The sequence below is a fragment of the Carassius gibelio genome, chromosome A13, assembly GCF_023724105.1.
Source record: "Carassius gibelio isolate Cgi1373 ecotype wild population from Czech Republic chromosome A13, carGib1.2-hapl.c, whole genome shotgun sequence".
NCBI lineage: Eukaryota > Metazoa > Chordata > Actinopteri > Cypriniformes > Cyprinidae > Carassius > Carassius gibelio.
The window spans coordinates 4,421,156-4,437,808 of record NC_068383.1 but is presented as its reverse complement, the minus strand read 5'-3'; the positions used below and the strand labels follow the sequence as shown (position 1 = coordinate 4,437,808).

The following is a 16,653-nucleotide window of genomic DNA, read 5'->3' as shown; positions in this document are numbered from 1 at the left end:
TCCACTCCCAGCAAGGAGGCCTTCACAACAAAATTACACTTGGTGCACTCACATAACTAAAAGTAATAAAGACTAAAAAGGTCAGACAACATTGTCTTACAGTGATTGGGGTAGAGGCGCATGGCATGACATTCATTTTAAGAGTCAGGTGAGATGGTGTGTGCATGATGAGATAAGAAGATAAGACGACGAGGGTGTGAGAGAAAGACACAGGCACTCAGAAAGACATCATCCAGCTACAAATAAAGTAAAGCAATAATCTGAGTGAAATACAATCATATCATTTCAACTCTTCCCGCATTTTACTTAAAATATAATTCTCAATTGAATTAAATACAATCCAAATAAGCAAGGGCAAATATCACGTTTGCATTCTTTATTTCTTAAGTATAAGGAACTAAAACACAGCTGCTTTTACAAAAAGATGGATGTATCATTGTAATGAAATGCAGATATCACTGAAATCCCACCAAAACGCAATAGCAATCACATTTGTGTCATCAGACTTTACAACACAAAAAAAAAAAAAAAAATGGATGAAGATCCTACAGAGAGGGAATCCTTAGAGTTCACCGTTCATTGGTGTTCGAGCTTTTAACATCTCAAAACAACAAATAACAAACCAAATAGTCTTTTTTTTAAATGTTCCAGAGGCTCTAAATGTTCTCTCAACATAAACCGAGACAAGTGTTTCACTCTTCACCGCACATTTAATTGAGCTCTTTAAGTCCTTTCACAAACTGACAGTAAGTGCAGTAAATCCAGCCAATGTCAAAATATTAATTATGCAAAGAAGAAATCATTTTTGGCAAGCACCGAGGTGAATGACTGTCATCCTGGAGAGAAATTACTGCACATTTATGTGAACGTGACCTTGTAGTAAAATAAATGGTGAATCTACAAAAATCACAACCATGTGATGTAATAAGACTCTTTGATGAATCCTTATAACGATTTCTGCATTCTTACTATAATCATGAAGTATTTATCCTACTCAATAATCTAACTGAACAGAGTGGTTGAGTTTGTGTTAACAGATTGATATCGCTCTGCAGATCGGTCATATACCTGCTTGTGATGATCTTCCACTAGTTTAATCCATCATCTTTGAAATTACAACAGGCGTAGCATAATTAATCAGGCAAAGACTAACACACCAAACCCCTTCCCTTAACATTAATGCATATGATCTTCTTACCGTAAACTCCTTGCGTTTGCACGTAGCGATGGAATACAGAAAATAATAAAATCCAGAAAAGCTCCATCTTCAGGTGCGATCCCTCATTACCTGTGGGGAAAACCACGAAAGCACACAATCACTGCACAGGACACCACAGCACCGCATGAGCTCAGCGTTAAAATAGTGCTCCTGCAGCCATCATCATCATCATCATCATCATCATCAGAGATTAAAGTAGCCTAACAAAACATTATTCACCAGTTGAAGTATTTTTATCCCTGCATTGTTCCAGTGCATGCATGGGGGGTTAAGAACAGACAATTCATTTGCCCAAACCTTGGATTATCTGCAGATTACAGGAGCTGTGCTATTGTTTGATGGGATTGAACGCAGCAATCATGAGTTATTTCTGAAATTGGTGGGCGGTTAAGGACGATCAAATACGTGATTTATTAAATCTGACCGGAATCCAGTATCACACTGGTCAGACCAAGACAGACATGCACAAGTGTTCAACTTTTTGCTAGAAAGCCAAGCTCTATTTTGGCACACAGTAGCTCTTTTCTAGCTCTTGGAACGTTTTGAACTAGTATCAAACCAGCTACCAGCAGGTAACACCACTTTAGGCTGGTCAAACTGATTTTTCTTTTTAAAGGTAGCTGGTAAGGTAAGGCGAATGGCCATCTTTAAATGGATTTTTACAACAGAGGTCTGAAAAAATGATGATTGTTCATTTAACTTACTGGACTGTATTTGTTTCATTTAAACATCAAATAGAGAATTTAGTAACTAACATCATTTTCTGCTCTAGGATCCCAGGCAGAGCATTGACAAAAATTATTAATTACATTATGTAGCATTTTATAGATGCACAAACCACTAATATTTCACACACACACACACACACACACACACACACACAAATATAAATTATGATTAATATTATTATTAATGAATCTCAACTAGGGTTACACATAGGTTGAACATTTCCAGTACATTACGGAAATATTCCAGAAATTTGGGAAACTTCCTGGATTTTACATCACTACATACCTTAATTTGTAGTAAAACATCTTTTAAAAAAAATACCAACGTTTATTGTGATATATTAGTCAATTGTAGCTCTCAGATGAAGTGATTTCAGTAGTTCTTGTGTTTTGTCCTTGTTCAGTTCTATTGGTCTACTTTTCCTAAAGGAGACTCCTCGCGCAGCGTACTACTGTTGCTATAGCAACCGCCTCAGGCAACCGCGACTCCGTTACTAATATGATAAGTTGTGAGTCTTACTTTTGTGGTCATTAAAATGCTGTTAAAGCTAATGTGCACGCGTGCTTTAAGACCCCCAGCCACTTTTGACTTTTTTGAAGGTTCAACCCTTAATTAAGAGTGCTTTCCTGGAGGACCAGACCTGGCACCACCTCAGTGGCAGATCAGTTTAATGATGATGAAAGACACAGTCTGAAGTTTAAATTCATGAACACTTAAGCTTGCATCACATAAAATCACACACAAAGTTCTCTCGTGTCTAGCATGCACTATAAAAAGTGAGAATGTGCAGCAACATCTACCTAATTTTTATGTTAAAATTAAATTCCACTGATTGAATAAACCATGTTCGGTTCAGTGAAGCGCATTTTGGATATATCTCACAAAACATATTTCTTCTGTATGCATACTTGGGTGTGGACATCGAGCGTTTAGACTGTTTCAAGCACTCCAAGCTCTTTTAAGAATAAAATATTCGCTTACCTTGCTCTGTTGGGCTTCAGCCTGTAGATCGCTGCCCTTCGAAATAATTCCTTTAGAAAAGCACGACTTTCAGCAGAACAGGGTTCCAGGTGTTTAGTTTGTTGCGTGTTCAGCAGGAGCGCACCGATGTCTCTCCGTCCAGAAAATGAAGACAAAATTCCAACACATTCTTCCAGGCAACTTCAACTGATGTGCAACTCTTGAAGCGTGACGCATCCACACATCCGATCCAATCCAGATCTCTGGAAGTGACTAGACGAAACTCTTGTCCTGTGATGATCTTCTGTCTGATGTGTGCTCATCGACGGCTCTCTCAAGAGTGAGGCGGATGGAGAGGTTGCGCGTCTTTGCGCGTGAGTGTGGAGAGAGATGCGCGCACAGATTTCAGATGCGCGTCTGGATTCAGGAGAGTCTCTGCGTAAAGCTTGTCCAGCTCTGGTCTCGGTAATGAGTGGGTTTATCAGAAGGGACCGGAGTCTAAACTGTATAAACTCTAGGCTTTTTCCAATAGTATTCTGCTGGAATCTCCAGCCAATTAAAGCGGCGCGGCTGCGAACGGAGGACTCGCCCCGGATCCCGGAGGACCAATTAAATAAGAAAGAGGAAGAAAAAAAACTCACAATGTCTCTGCCACCCTCCTCTTTATTCCCCCTCTCTCCTCCTCCCGCTTTCTACTCCATCTCCCCTTCCATCAGTTTCTCGGTCTGTCGTCACTGATGGTGCGGACACTTTTTGAACTAAAGCACGCTGATGCTCTTGACCGATAGGTGGCGTGTTTGAGCTAATTATCATTCCAGAGAGCGCTCAGCATCACCCTTGCCCTTATTCATGACGAAAAAACAAATCGTGCATCGGGTCAGGCTCAGCTATCCATGGATGCAATATATTATATCAAGACCGTGTGTGGTGTCAGTGTTCGGCCTTCGGTTTTGTTCCGCGATGAAACGAACTAAAACATGTCTAGGTCATATTTCACCCTAGAATCAAAAGAAAAAAGATTTATAAATAAAGAATTATAAAATAAAACATTTATGAATAGATTTTGCCTAAAACAATTAATTATTTGATGGCTCATTTTCTAAATTTCTCATTTTCCAAATTCTCATTTTTGTATGCATTTTATTATTATTTTTGTTATCATTATTATTATTATTATTTGTGTATTTAAATCATCATAAAAGGCAGTACAACAAGCTTCAATTGCTTCAAGTAAAATAAACGTCTTATTTCTTACTTTTGGGTTTTGGGGTAAACTATAAACTGAATAAAATATATAGAAATATATTTTCATTATTATGACTATATTTTTCATTATGTCATGACAATTTTACTCTAAATCCTCAATTATCTTAACTCCCACAATTTTTTTTAAATCATCATCTAAGACAGTAACAAGAGTACAATACTTTATACTAAAATAATAATAATTATAATATTTAGTTAGTTAATTTATATTACAGTAATTTGGGTCAAATATGTTTAATTGGCATGAAAATAATGTTTCAGTTTTGGTCATATTTAATATGCTTAAATATTTGTTTTTAAATATTAAGTAAAATATGTGGGTTTTTTAATGGTGCATTCAGTATCTCAGAATGAACACACATTCTCATCAAACACAGTAACCTTGGAATAAATAAACACCACTGACAGTAAAACACATTTTGACAGCTAACCTAAAAATGCTTTAGATCATTTTTAAACTGTTTGTTTGTTTGTTTTCAAAAAGTCAAAAATAGTTCTAGCAATAACTGAAACAACCTGACTATATTAAATTACAGCAAAGAAAGTCGTTTTAAGGTTCAGATTATAAATTGAAAAATGCACGACTCTGTAGACTAAACGGCAAAAAAAAAAAAAAAAAACATAAAAATTTTTTAAAAAAAGAATAGTCACTGTTAAAGTGCTCAAAAAGAAGGACAGACTATAGTGGCATTCTTAGTTCAGAAACACTCTCTGCCTGTCAGTCATTCTGCATGTGACGGTGTGCTGACCTCTCTAAGAGTGCAGGGTTTTGCAAGAGAGGGCGTGTCAGTTTTAAGAAATGTGCAAAATCTCGCATTTTCACTTTTTGCACTGAAGGATACATCCTGATCCAGAGAATTAATGCCATTCTCTAACCCACTGGGAAGATCTCCTGTCTGGGACAGAGAGAAATTAAACATCAGTTTGATGCACTGAAATAAATCAGTCCCAATATGTACTGTAGAAGAAACCACCAGCCTGTCTAAATCCTCTTCCCTTTCCCTTTCTCAGTCCTGCTCCCATTTTTGGAGACAGCCAGCGGCCATGGTGAAGGATTGTTAAGAGAACATCGTAGTTTAGTTCATCACAGTAAATGTGTGTGAGAGGCTGGCAGAGCCGGACGGGTGGCTGACATGCCCGCTGCGTGCCCCAGGTGCCCTCTCCTGCCCAGGGCTAGCGCATGGCACATGAAAGCAGGATGAGGGCTCTCTGGACCGGACTGGAAGACAGAGAAATACTCTGGCCAAATGAATGTGTGAGCCAGGGGAATGCTGTCAGCAAGCATGTGTCAGTGGGAGTATGTCAGCTTTCACAGACTCCTCTTGTGTTGGCCATAAAGACTACACTTCTCTTGCTTCAAATTGAAAATATCCTCAATGAGACAGTAATAAATGGGATGCTCTCCATGTGGTTTGCAGTGCTACAAATCCCTTAGCTTATTCTTGTTTATACATATTTAACATTTAAAGGGAAAGTTCACGCCGAACTGAAAAATCTGACAACATTTACCTTTCACCTTTCTTCTGTGGGATAAGAAATTAATGCTTTTATTTCTGAATGATGCATTAAATTAATCAAAGGTGTGCGTAAAGACCTATATACAGTTACACATTCTTCAAATTAAAATAAATGCTGTTCTTTTGAAACTTTCGTTTATTAAAGAATATTTAAAACATGTAACCCAGTTTCAATACAAATATTAAGTAGCACAGCTGTTTTCAACATAGATAATATGAAATGTTTCAGAAAAGAAATGTCTGAGCAGCAAAACAACACATCAGAATGATTTCTGAAGTATCATGGGACACTGAAGACTGGAGTAATGATGCGGAAAATTCAACTTTGTGTCACAGAAATAAATTCTATTTTAAAACATATTCAAATAGAAAACAGTGTTTTTAAACTGTAATAATATTTCACAATTTATAATCAAATAAAGATGGATGGATGCAACAAAAGAGCTATCCCGGAACCTACAAATACAGGAAAAAAGGAATACAAACATTCTATTTTTGGCAAGTGTAAAGTAATAGCAGATGCTGCACGTAAGCACTGAAAGCTTGTGATCTCCAGCGATGAAGAGGTGATCAGTTGTGAAATTCAGCCTAAATCACAAACCCTACAGCAAAAGCTACTAATGCTGGACTGATCTAATAGAGAAGCATTTACAGAGCATACCAGATGTTCACGCTTACAGAAAAATGAACACAGACTTCTGACCAGCAGCACAAAGTTTGGTTAACTCTGCAGCTTTACATTGGAATATACACCGAAAACGTCAAGTCTGTAAATCACGTCAACAGAAAGCATGCAAAAAAAAAAGTGGCAGCTTACTAAAATAAGACTAATCAAACTGCGTTGAGTAATTGATTTGAAACAAAAGTTGAAACTCTTGACATCTTTATAGTCAGACCTGATTGGGCCTCACTTCCTGTCCAGTTCTAATCTGCTCATCCTCTGGTGTATATACTGTGTGTATCAGACTCCAGCTGAGGCACGTCAGCCGCCTCTACGGGGGCCATTATTCAGAGGTATAATTGGTAGAGTGGTGCACGGAGATGCCCTTGAGAGCCAACAATTCATAACCCCCTCAAAGCCAATATCCGATAACAGAAAATACACTGTGACAAGAGACGGGTGTGTGAGAAGAGAGAGAGAGAGAGAGAGAGACTGCTTCATCACAGAGAGAAGTAATGGCTGTGTATCGATTGCTCTCAGCCGAGACTCGGATTTCATGTTTAAAACAACACTGATCCTCATTAGGCCGAGGAGGGAGTACAGCAAGACAAACACTTAGCTATCACTTCCAAGGACACACAAGTGCACAGAGAAAGAGGCGAAACCAGCAAGAAGAGCGGAAACACAAGAAGAGGAACGAATGAGGACGAGAACAGACAGGAGCTTCACTCCTTAAAGGAGTCAAAATCATTGCTTTTTTTTAGGTAAAAGAGTTCAATGTATCATGAAAACATACTGTAACATTTTCATAACTCGAAACATCCTACAGAGTTGAAAAGAAAGAGTATTCAATGAAATTAACCTGCTTAAACCACTCTCTGCTTAAATCTGAACTTCTGCAAACTATCTGACATCAGGTACATGAATCATCTGAACATCACCACTCACACTATTAGGAATTCAGAAACGCTTCACTAGAAGCCATTTGAAACAAAATGATTTTTCTATTTAATTATTAGTTATTTAATTATTATTGTTATTATTAAAAAAACAACAGCATAAAAGTAATGACTAAATACAGCACATTTAAGAGTCAAAGAGTGGGAAAATGCCTTAAAAATAGATGATTTCTTTCTTTCTTTTTTATTAATTTAGCCACACACAATCAGGAATTGACAACACATATCAGGAATTTATAATGTTGTTAAAATAATAAAGAAAGATAATAATAATCCTAATAACCATCATCATCATAATAGAAATACTAAGAGTAACATATGGATGGATGGATGAAATACGACTAAGAGTCACAGAGTGAAAATATCTTAAAGTTTGTTTGTTTTTTGCACAAAAACTTGATAACATAATAAGTGGACCTCAGGGGAGAAACAAATAAATAATAAAACTATTATATGTGACTCTTTCAAAAAGATTCACAACAGTTTACCTAATCCTTTATCAGGCTGTCCTGAAGAAAAAAAAACAGATTTCCATACAGACAGTGACAGAGAGGCCGAGGAAATCCATAAACTCTACAGCAGACACAGACTAACTCCTGTTTATTCCCTTTCATTAAGAAGCATTCATTTGGTAGCTGTGCTCCGTATTGATCCACAAGGCCTTGAAAGAGTCAAAAAACAGAACTCAACAGTGTTACTCAGACACTGCGATACACTCGGATAAGAATAAACACACACATAAAGTGAGGGAACACTCTGCTAACTGAACTTCAAACCCCTGCTCTCCAAAGAAGTGAGCAAATCCAAAGCTGAGCGCATTAAAATCCAATATAATATAATATAATATAATATAATACTTAGATTTTTAAATAGTTATCAGAAATTAAGACAAAAATATCCCAATGCATAAAATGATTGACAAGAGTGTTTCTGATCTGCTAAAAAAAAAAAAAGCATTAATTCCTCCTGATATGATGTATATGATATAATATAAAGATCTCCTTAAAAATGCATTTATCTTGTTTTAAGCATGCTTAGGTATTACTGCTATTTTTTTTTTTTTTTTAGATGAAACACACACACACACACACACACTTTCTTTGTGCCTGCTCTTGTTTGCCTCTCATACATTCTGTGCTCTTGAACGACTGTGTCTGTGTGTGTACCTCTGATAAGAGATGGCCACTCTTCACTATCACTGATTATAGATCCGCCTTCAGAGATACTGTCAGCTCCTGATCCCACATCACAGCACGCTGTCTGGCTGATCTGAGAGCAGCTGGTGCTGAAGAAAAAGGGACAGGATGATGCCTGATGCTGAGGTCATGTGAAGATGCTCAGAGTAGATCGACACACATATTTAAAGAGTTCAGTTTTAATCTTTCATGCTTCAGATGTCACAAAACCGCTGCAAACTTAGATCAGACATGGCTATATTGTGGGTTGATCACAGCTCGCTGTGGCCCATTTTGCGATATGGTTCTCACACTGTGGTTTTATCATTTCAGAGCAGATTTACATTTACACACAGCTCCCGGCTGTATATAGAGACCAAAAACATGATAGGGACTTGAAGATCGGCTCTTTTGACTAAAAAAGCTATCTACCAACGACTCAAGAACCACACCGAACACCTTAGCAATGGATAAACAAACACTGGGATTTGATTCCCAAGGAAAGCATTCACTAAAAATGTGTAGCATTTGATGCAATGTAAGTCAGTTTGGATAAAAGTTTCTGCATAAATGTAAATCTCATTCCAACTCGCCACACAGGAAATTTTCACATTTTTGAAATTAAAAGTAAAAATTGAATTAACTTGGCAAACATGCTTTTTTAGAAAAACTATTCATTCATATTATGCTACATATTTTATAAACTTTCTACTAACAGCTCAGACGCTCATCAAAATGTAAGATGAGTGCTATTCAATTCATTCCTTTTAGCTGAGATGTCTCCTCTACATAAAATACAGACCAAGAAACTGACATTTTGATGCAGATCTGGCCTGTGTCTTCATTCTATTCCCACACTCTCTCCTCTATATTTGTCCAATAAAAGAGGCAAAGGCTTAAACAGCATTCAACAATAAAGAAGTGCCTGAGCTCATGCACACAAGCCATATCATAAGCCTTTAGAGGCAGTGTTAAAACCTACACGAGTGAATTAGAGAGCACAACCTCTGGGAATTACAGCAGAGTGGGTTTGGATGTAGAGAGGGACCATACAGTGTGCTAACAGAGGGATTATTCACATGACCATACAGTCAAAAATGGACCAAACAGAGTTAAGAGCCTGGAAAGGGTTCTATTAGAAAGAGAGAGAGAGAGAGAGAGAGAGAGAGAGAGAGGGCCACCTGAGCTGAGCAGTGAACAGCATTCTTTAAATGTCAGACAATAACCTTTTTGCTTTTTCCCCCTCAATAAACTAGGATTAGTGGTTAATTATCACTTTTCAAACAGGAATAAGTGCATATATCAAACATTAGACTGTAAGTGATGGCATCTCTCAGCAGCCTAGAAAACAGCTGGAAGTAGAGAGGAATATGAGGAAATGATAACAGTAACTGAACATGACTATCACATGCTCTAACACAGCATAAATACATCTAGGGTGGGACGGTTTGACCAAAATATTTAGATAAATGGCAAATCGTGGTACGAGCAGATTTATTTTATGGCAAATGTATTTATTTTTTTAAACTCATTGGAAATAAATAGGTTTAATACTACCATTCAGAGGGTTGGGATCAGTAAGAAATTAGTACTCATTTCTGTATTAAACTGATCAAAAGTTACAGTAAAGACATTTATGATTTTACATTAGATTTGCATTATACAAATGTGGTATATATATAGAAATGCTCCATTAAAATTCCACATAATAATAGGATGCAGGAATTAATTTGACCATGCTCTCTGCACATAGTGAAGCCTGCGAGATGTTTGTTGACGACTATATAACTGATGACTCTTTACTGATGAATAGTCTGTGTAAAGGTTGTGCAGTTAATGGCATTTAACAGCAGACAGTCAATTAGCCTGCAGATGCTCTTAAAGAGCGATTAACAGAGCCGAGCACAATGAACAGACACTAAAGATTAGATTCTATATCTGCTTCTGTGTGTCATGTAAGGACAGTATCTCTTCAATCTAAAAGACAGCAGCACTTAAAACCCTTCAGGACCTCATCACAGTTGCAAGGTTACCATGGCAGCGAGGGTTACACCTCAAATCTTAAATTGACCACAAGCTACAAGCATATTATATGACAGGCATGAATAATTAATGCAAACAGATCTTTGCGAAGGCTGAAGGAAGAGGACTGAACAGCTGTCCTCACAGTCCACTTCTGATGTGATTCAAACGCACTCAAGCTCAAAGACATACAAGTGTTAGTCCACGGTCTTCTGTGTTAGATCAGACCGCATGCAGACTTCTCTGCGGTAGGTTAGAGAACAGTCGAGAAGGTGTCAGTGAATCAAGCAGAGAGCCTCATGGATGCTGTGCACTGATGTTAGCCATGGATACAGCAGATTGAAGAGCAGATGCATACTCACAGATCCAGATGTTTGCCCGCCTCAAATAAAACTCATGAAATAGCATATATAATACAAAATATCATTTAAAAATAAAAGGTAAAAAAAAATCTGTTTAAATAATTAATAAAAAATAATGGTTTTTTATTAGCATTGAAGATTCCATGAAGAACCTTTAACATCAAAAATCGATTTCAAATAAATGCTGGTCTTTTGTACATCATAAATCAAGAAAATTATTTAACATTGATTGTTGAAATGTTTCAAATCAGTTTATTAGAATGATTTCTGAAGGACATGTGACATTAAAGACTGGAGTAATGATGCTGAAAATTCAGCTTTGACATCAAAGGAATAAATGTTATTTTTAAATACATTCGTATAGAATACAGCTATTTTAAATTGTAATAATATTTCAGAATATTCACAATTTTACTGTATTTTTCAGCAAATAAATGCAGCCTTGGTGAGTATGAGAGACGTCTTTCAAAAAACTACAATAATAATAATAATAATAATAATAATAATAGATCATTACCAACCCAAAAATGTTCGAAAAAGTCGCGTATGCACTAAAAGTAAAAAAAAAAAAGTTGTATCACCATTTCAGCACATATGACACTTTGTTTGATATTTTGTAGCTATTTAATGCAAACAAATGTAGACATTTCTAAGTGTCCTTACACTGTAAACAGTCTTTTTTCCAGCACCTTTTTATTGCCGCTCACATGTAGACTCTGAAAGTAACATAAACTGCAATATAAACAATGCAGACAGGGAAAGATCACTCAATTAAACCTAAAGACACTCACATATAAACGGAAACAGCATTTTCAGGCTCCTACTTGCAAGATTCCAGCCTCCTTTTTGGCCGAGGCATTTGACAGGTGTTGTCTGAGCATCAGTGTATCGGTGGGAGGCAGAACTCATATCTGAATCTGGAAACCATGCATCACACAGCAGGAGTTTACACATGGTTAGTAGACCACCTCTCCCTGCCACACACTTCACACATGCTCGCGTCCCCTCTCTCTCTCTGTCTCTCCGTCTGACAGTGGTGTGAGCTGCACTAATAATAAGATCACTCATGTCCCAGTTCAAATAAAAACAGAGAGCATCATTCTGCTATTCTTAGGGAGGTTACAGAGAGAAGCCACACTCACGGATCTCTCTGTCTGAGCTGGTATTAGGAGCAAAACGTTTTATCATAAACAAAAGAACACTGTCCAACTGCATAAACATCTCATTTGTCTGCCACAGACAGACAGACAGCAGACACACATCCTCAGATTTATGTCTAATCTAGTTCACTGAGCTTGAAAAGGCAAGCAAGTTTTCTACACTTCTCTACCAAAGAGAGGAACGATCATCTGTTCATTATCTCCTCCGTTTCTCCCTGCATTACTTCAGACCTCTGCTGGGGTCCTGGGTGGCGTATATTGAGACGATCTGTTGACATTTCACTCCGACTGCAAGTAGAGCTCTGAGAAACAACAACAGACAAAGTCCTAGGAAATGCTGCTCTTTCTCACTATCCTGCATTCAGGCAAACAGAACTTTCCCCGAGAGTGAGAGAGGAAAGAGCGGTGGAGGTGGTTGACTGCTTTTCTCACTGACATACTCCATCACAGCTTCTCAACTTTGCATACTCATACTCACACACACACACACACATACCCACTTATTTCTATATATAGCATCATCCCCTGAACAGTCCTTAAAACAACAAGGGAATGTAAGAATGAAACTGACACTTAGACCCCCGGCTGCACAGAATTACACTCTTTGTTATTTTATGATACAGCAGTTCATAAACTGAATTACTGTGTATTTACATTCATGCTAAGATTCATTTTAGCATTGTAGCAGTTAGCATTTTTAAATAGGGCTAAGTATAACCCCCCCCCCCCCCATTTGATTAAGACATTTATTCTTAAAATCCTAAATTGAAGAAAAATAACAGCAAGAAAACAAGTCTCACCAGAGAACTATCCTTAGAAAATGTGCACACATTAATGGTGCAAGTATTTATGAATAAGGCTACTTATGAACCTGTTCTTTTAAGTGAATAAAAATATACAGTGCAACAATGTAGTCCAATTCACAAACAAATGACTCTTTTGAGCAGATCATTTCAATGAATAATGTATTTTCAAATACTTACAAAATTAGAAAATGGCAACTGAATCAGTCTGACGAATCATTCATTGAATAAACTCATTGAATCTGAACAGTTACTGAATTTGCATTACTTTTGTTAAGTGAATTTATTAATATCGAAATTAAAGTAGATAAGTATATATATATATATATAGTACAGACCAAAAGTTTGGATACACCTTCTCATTCAAATAGTTTTCTTAATTTTCATGACTCTGAAAATTGTAGAGTCACACTGAAGGCATCAAGGGCTATTTGAGCAAGAAGGAGAGTGATGGGGTGCTGCGCCAGATGACCTGGCCTCCACAGTCACCGGACCTGAACCCAATCGAGATGGTTTAGGGGTGAGCTGGACCGCAGACAGAAGGTAAAAGGGACAACAAGTGCTAAGCATCTCTCGGGGAACTCCTTCAAGACTGTTGGAAGACCATTTCAGGTCACTACCTCTTGAAGCTCATCAAGAGAATGCCAAGAGTGTGCAAAGCAGTAATCAAAGCAAAAGGAGGCTACTTTGAAGAACCTACAATATCACATATTTTCAGTTGTTTCATACTTTTTTGTTAATTCATAGTTTTGATGCCTTCAGTGTGACGCTACAATTTTCATAGTCATGAAAATAAAGAAAACTCTTTGAATGAGAAGGTTTGTCCAAACTTTTGGTCTGTACTGTATATATATATATATATATATATATATATATATATATATATGCGCACATCCTTTTATAAAAATTAGCTGACCCTAACTGTAAAAATATTAAGTAAAGATTTTAAAATTATAGGTTTGGTGACCCCTGAGAGCCCTGACACTAATCAAACAAGCAAAATCTGCCTTTGAAATCTCCTCAGGTACTCACTCGCCAGACAAGCATTTCACATCCGGCTTCGGTGTGATCCCTCAACACATAATCTGAATGCATTTCCTGTGATCTGCCGTAACACAGAGGAATGAGAGAGAGAGGAGTCACGCTCCGGCCGCCCCAGCTGTTAGCTTTCATTTCCTCCCCTCACTGTCCTCTTCCCTCCCAGCATCTCTTCATCTGCTGCACGCCACTCACAGGCCTGAAATGAGAGCCGAAATCAATTCACATCAAGGTGCAAACGAAAGCTGGATGAGTAACAACCATCCTATTATCTGAGTGACACATCCTAAACACTATAGAAGACTTCCCAGACACAGATTCAGCCAATAATCCAATCACTAACATAATCTCCTTCAATGCAGCATATTTGATATCGCAATCATTATTTAAGACATAACAAAATGTTTGTTTGCATAAAAGCTGATCAAATGCACTTGTGGGAAGCATTTCGGTGACTTCCAATTCCTCCTTTCATCTCAGGTCTATTTTGCTATTGTTTGTTGATTTGTAAGATCCCTCAGTCCTTTCACATTTTTTGTTCCCTTTTAATGTAATATTCTATTTTGAGACTACTTACTCTTTTCACATCGTGTTCAGTGTTTTTGTATGTGTGTTCACATAGCCAGCGCCACAAAAAAAAAAAAAAAAATTCCGAACATACTTTTTCACTGATGACTTGAGTCTTAGGCTGAGGGTTAAGTAGCATGTAATGACAACAGCATTCTTGCAAAGAAATGTTTACAACAAAGAAATTGTTCCTGTCACATATTAATGTTGCTAACGTTCTGTTTTTATTCAAGGAGATGATGTGGACGTAACCTGCTGTGGGAAGTTGCTCAGACACGGAGTCATAGCAAGCCACTGCAAGCAAGATAATGACCATATACTGGAAAAACAACATGAAGCAAGCAAAACTACAATTAGAAATACAAAAACTGGAATTGGAGATATCTAGGTCTCACTGACTGATATCTGAGATTTTCCAGTTGACTTACATAGTTAAATGAAAGCAATGTTTGTTTACAATAACTTTAGTTGTATTAAATAGATTTGGCATGCATTTAAGTGAATATTAATGTAGATCTATTTAAGTGATTTAAAGATTATATTGTATTTCAGAAGTTATTACTGAGATTTTTTGTAAATATTGGTTTGATTAATAAGTTTAAAATATGTGTCAAGTGCATTTCAAAAGAGTCAGTTCTCAATCAAACACACGTTTTCTACGATCTATCATCATCCCCCTCACGAGTGAATCTTGATGCTGTAGACTTGTGTACCCCAATTAAGTCTGCAGCTGCATTAATAAAACATCCTGTGGAAAAGTGTGTAGCGTTAGACATGAAGCAGGGAAGGGATGCTACAATTTCTCAAAGTTTCAGGCCCTCCAAGTCAAATGCTATGTTGAATCGTATGTCCTGGAAATCTCAGTTTTTCTTGCAGTTTCTTTTCAGGAAGAACTTCCAGTGGGTTTGAATGGTCTTTGAAAATCCTCTCTTTTTATTGCACATTCATAAAATCAAAGATTAAAATTTGCCATAGCACGTGACAAAAGTCAGGCACAGCTGACAGTTTCCATGGCAACACAGATTGGTCTTAAATTAGACACATTTAAATTTAGATTTAAATTAAAAATAAAATTTTTTATTTAAGATTTTTTGCAAAGTAACCAGTAACCAGTCTCAGAGAAACAATTTAGATGACTTAGTCTCAGAGAAACAACTTTAGTAAGAATAGTCTAAAGGCCCATTCACACCAAGAATGATAACTATAAAGATAACAATGTAATTGTCCACACCAGTGAACACTGTGACCACTGTCTTAAAAAAAAAAAAAAAAAAAAAAAAAAACAATTGTAATAATAATAATAATCCTTACAAATACAATAGGGTTTCAGCAGTAATCATTGTATTATAATTTTAATTTTAATTAACAATAAATTATAAAATATACAAACAACTAATTAACTTAAATCTAATTAAATTAAGATAATAATCGAAATAACCTAACAACAAAAATAAATATAAATAAATTAAGATGTTACGTTAAATTAACAACTTGAATAAAAAGAAAAACTTGATATATATTTTCTCAATACTAATAACAAATGTATTATTAAATTAATATTAAATTCTATTTAATTCCATTTATAATAATAAATTAATTTAATATGGAATTTATTAACTAAATTAATAATACTTGTCAACATGTGAAAATAATACTTGAAAAATGTAAGTTATTTCTTTCTACTACTACATTTGATTTGCCCCAGAATTTAATGTGAAATCCAATTTAAAATAAAAATAAGAAATGTGATTAAAAATGGAATATATAATCATTAAACTTACTAAGATTAAGATGAATATTAATAATATTATTATCTAAGATCTTTTTAGTTTCTTTTTCCCTTTTTTACACAGTCAAGCTGCAAACAAAGATGAACTTCTAGTTTTTTCACGCCAATAAAACACACTAAATTGAAAACAGAAATTGAATTGAGAAAGCGTGGGGGGGGGGGGGTTACAGAAAGAAGAAAGTTTGAGAGTGTTCACGGATATTTAAGCGCTGTGTGGTCGTACGTGGGCACTGAACCACCTTTATCTCTCTACCAATCAGACGTGAGGGCTGAGGAGCTCTCTCTCTCTCTCTCTCTCTCTCTCTCTCTCTCTCATCAGATGAGTCTGCTAGTTTTCCTGCTGGTTCACTCGCAGCGGCTGATTGAAATTCAAAAGCCTTACGCTGCAAATGCACCACATACTAAAGCTCTCCATGACACCAGTGC

At 36.6% G+C, this 16,653-nt stretch overlaps 1 protein-coding gene across 2 annotated transcripts in view; it reads right to left on the bottom strand.

Annotated features, from left to right (window-relative positions):
• Positions 1 to 3,612, bottom strand: part of LOC128025918 (MAM domain-containing glycosylphosphatidylinositol anchor protein 1-like) — a 152,221-nt gene extending 148,609 nt beyond the window's left edge. The window contains exons 1-2 of one of the 2 annotated variants that reach the window (XM_052612529.1): positions 2,930 to 3,612; positions 1,199 to 1,288 (exon numbers count right to left, since the gene is read on the bottom strand). In XM_052612529.1, the coding sequence (XP_052468489.1) occupies positions 1,199 to 1,265 (67 nt within the window). In that variant the 5' untranslated portion in view covers positions 1,266 to 1,288; positions 2,930 to 3,612. The remainder of the gene's footprint in view (positions 1 to 1,198; positions 1,289 to 2,929) is intronic. The other variant, XM_052612528.1, reaches the window with a different exon arrangement.
• Positions 3,613 to 16,653: the final 13,041 nt, after the last annotated feature.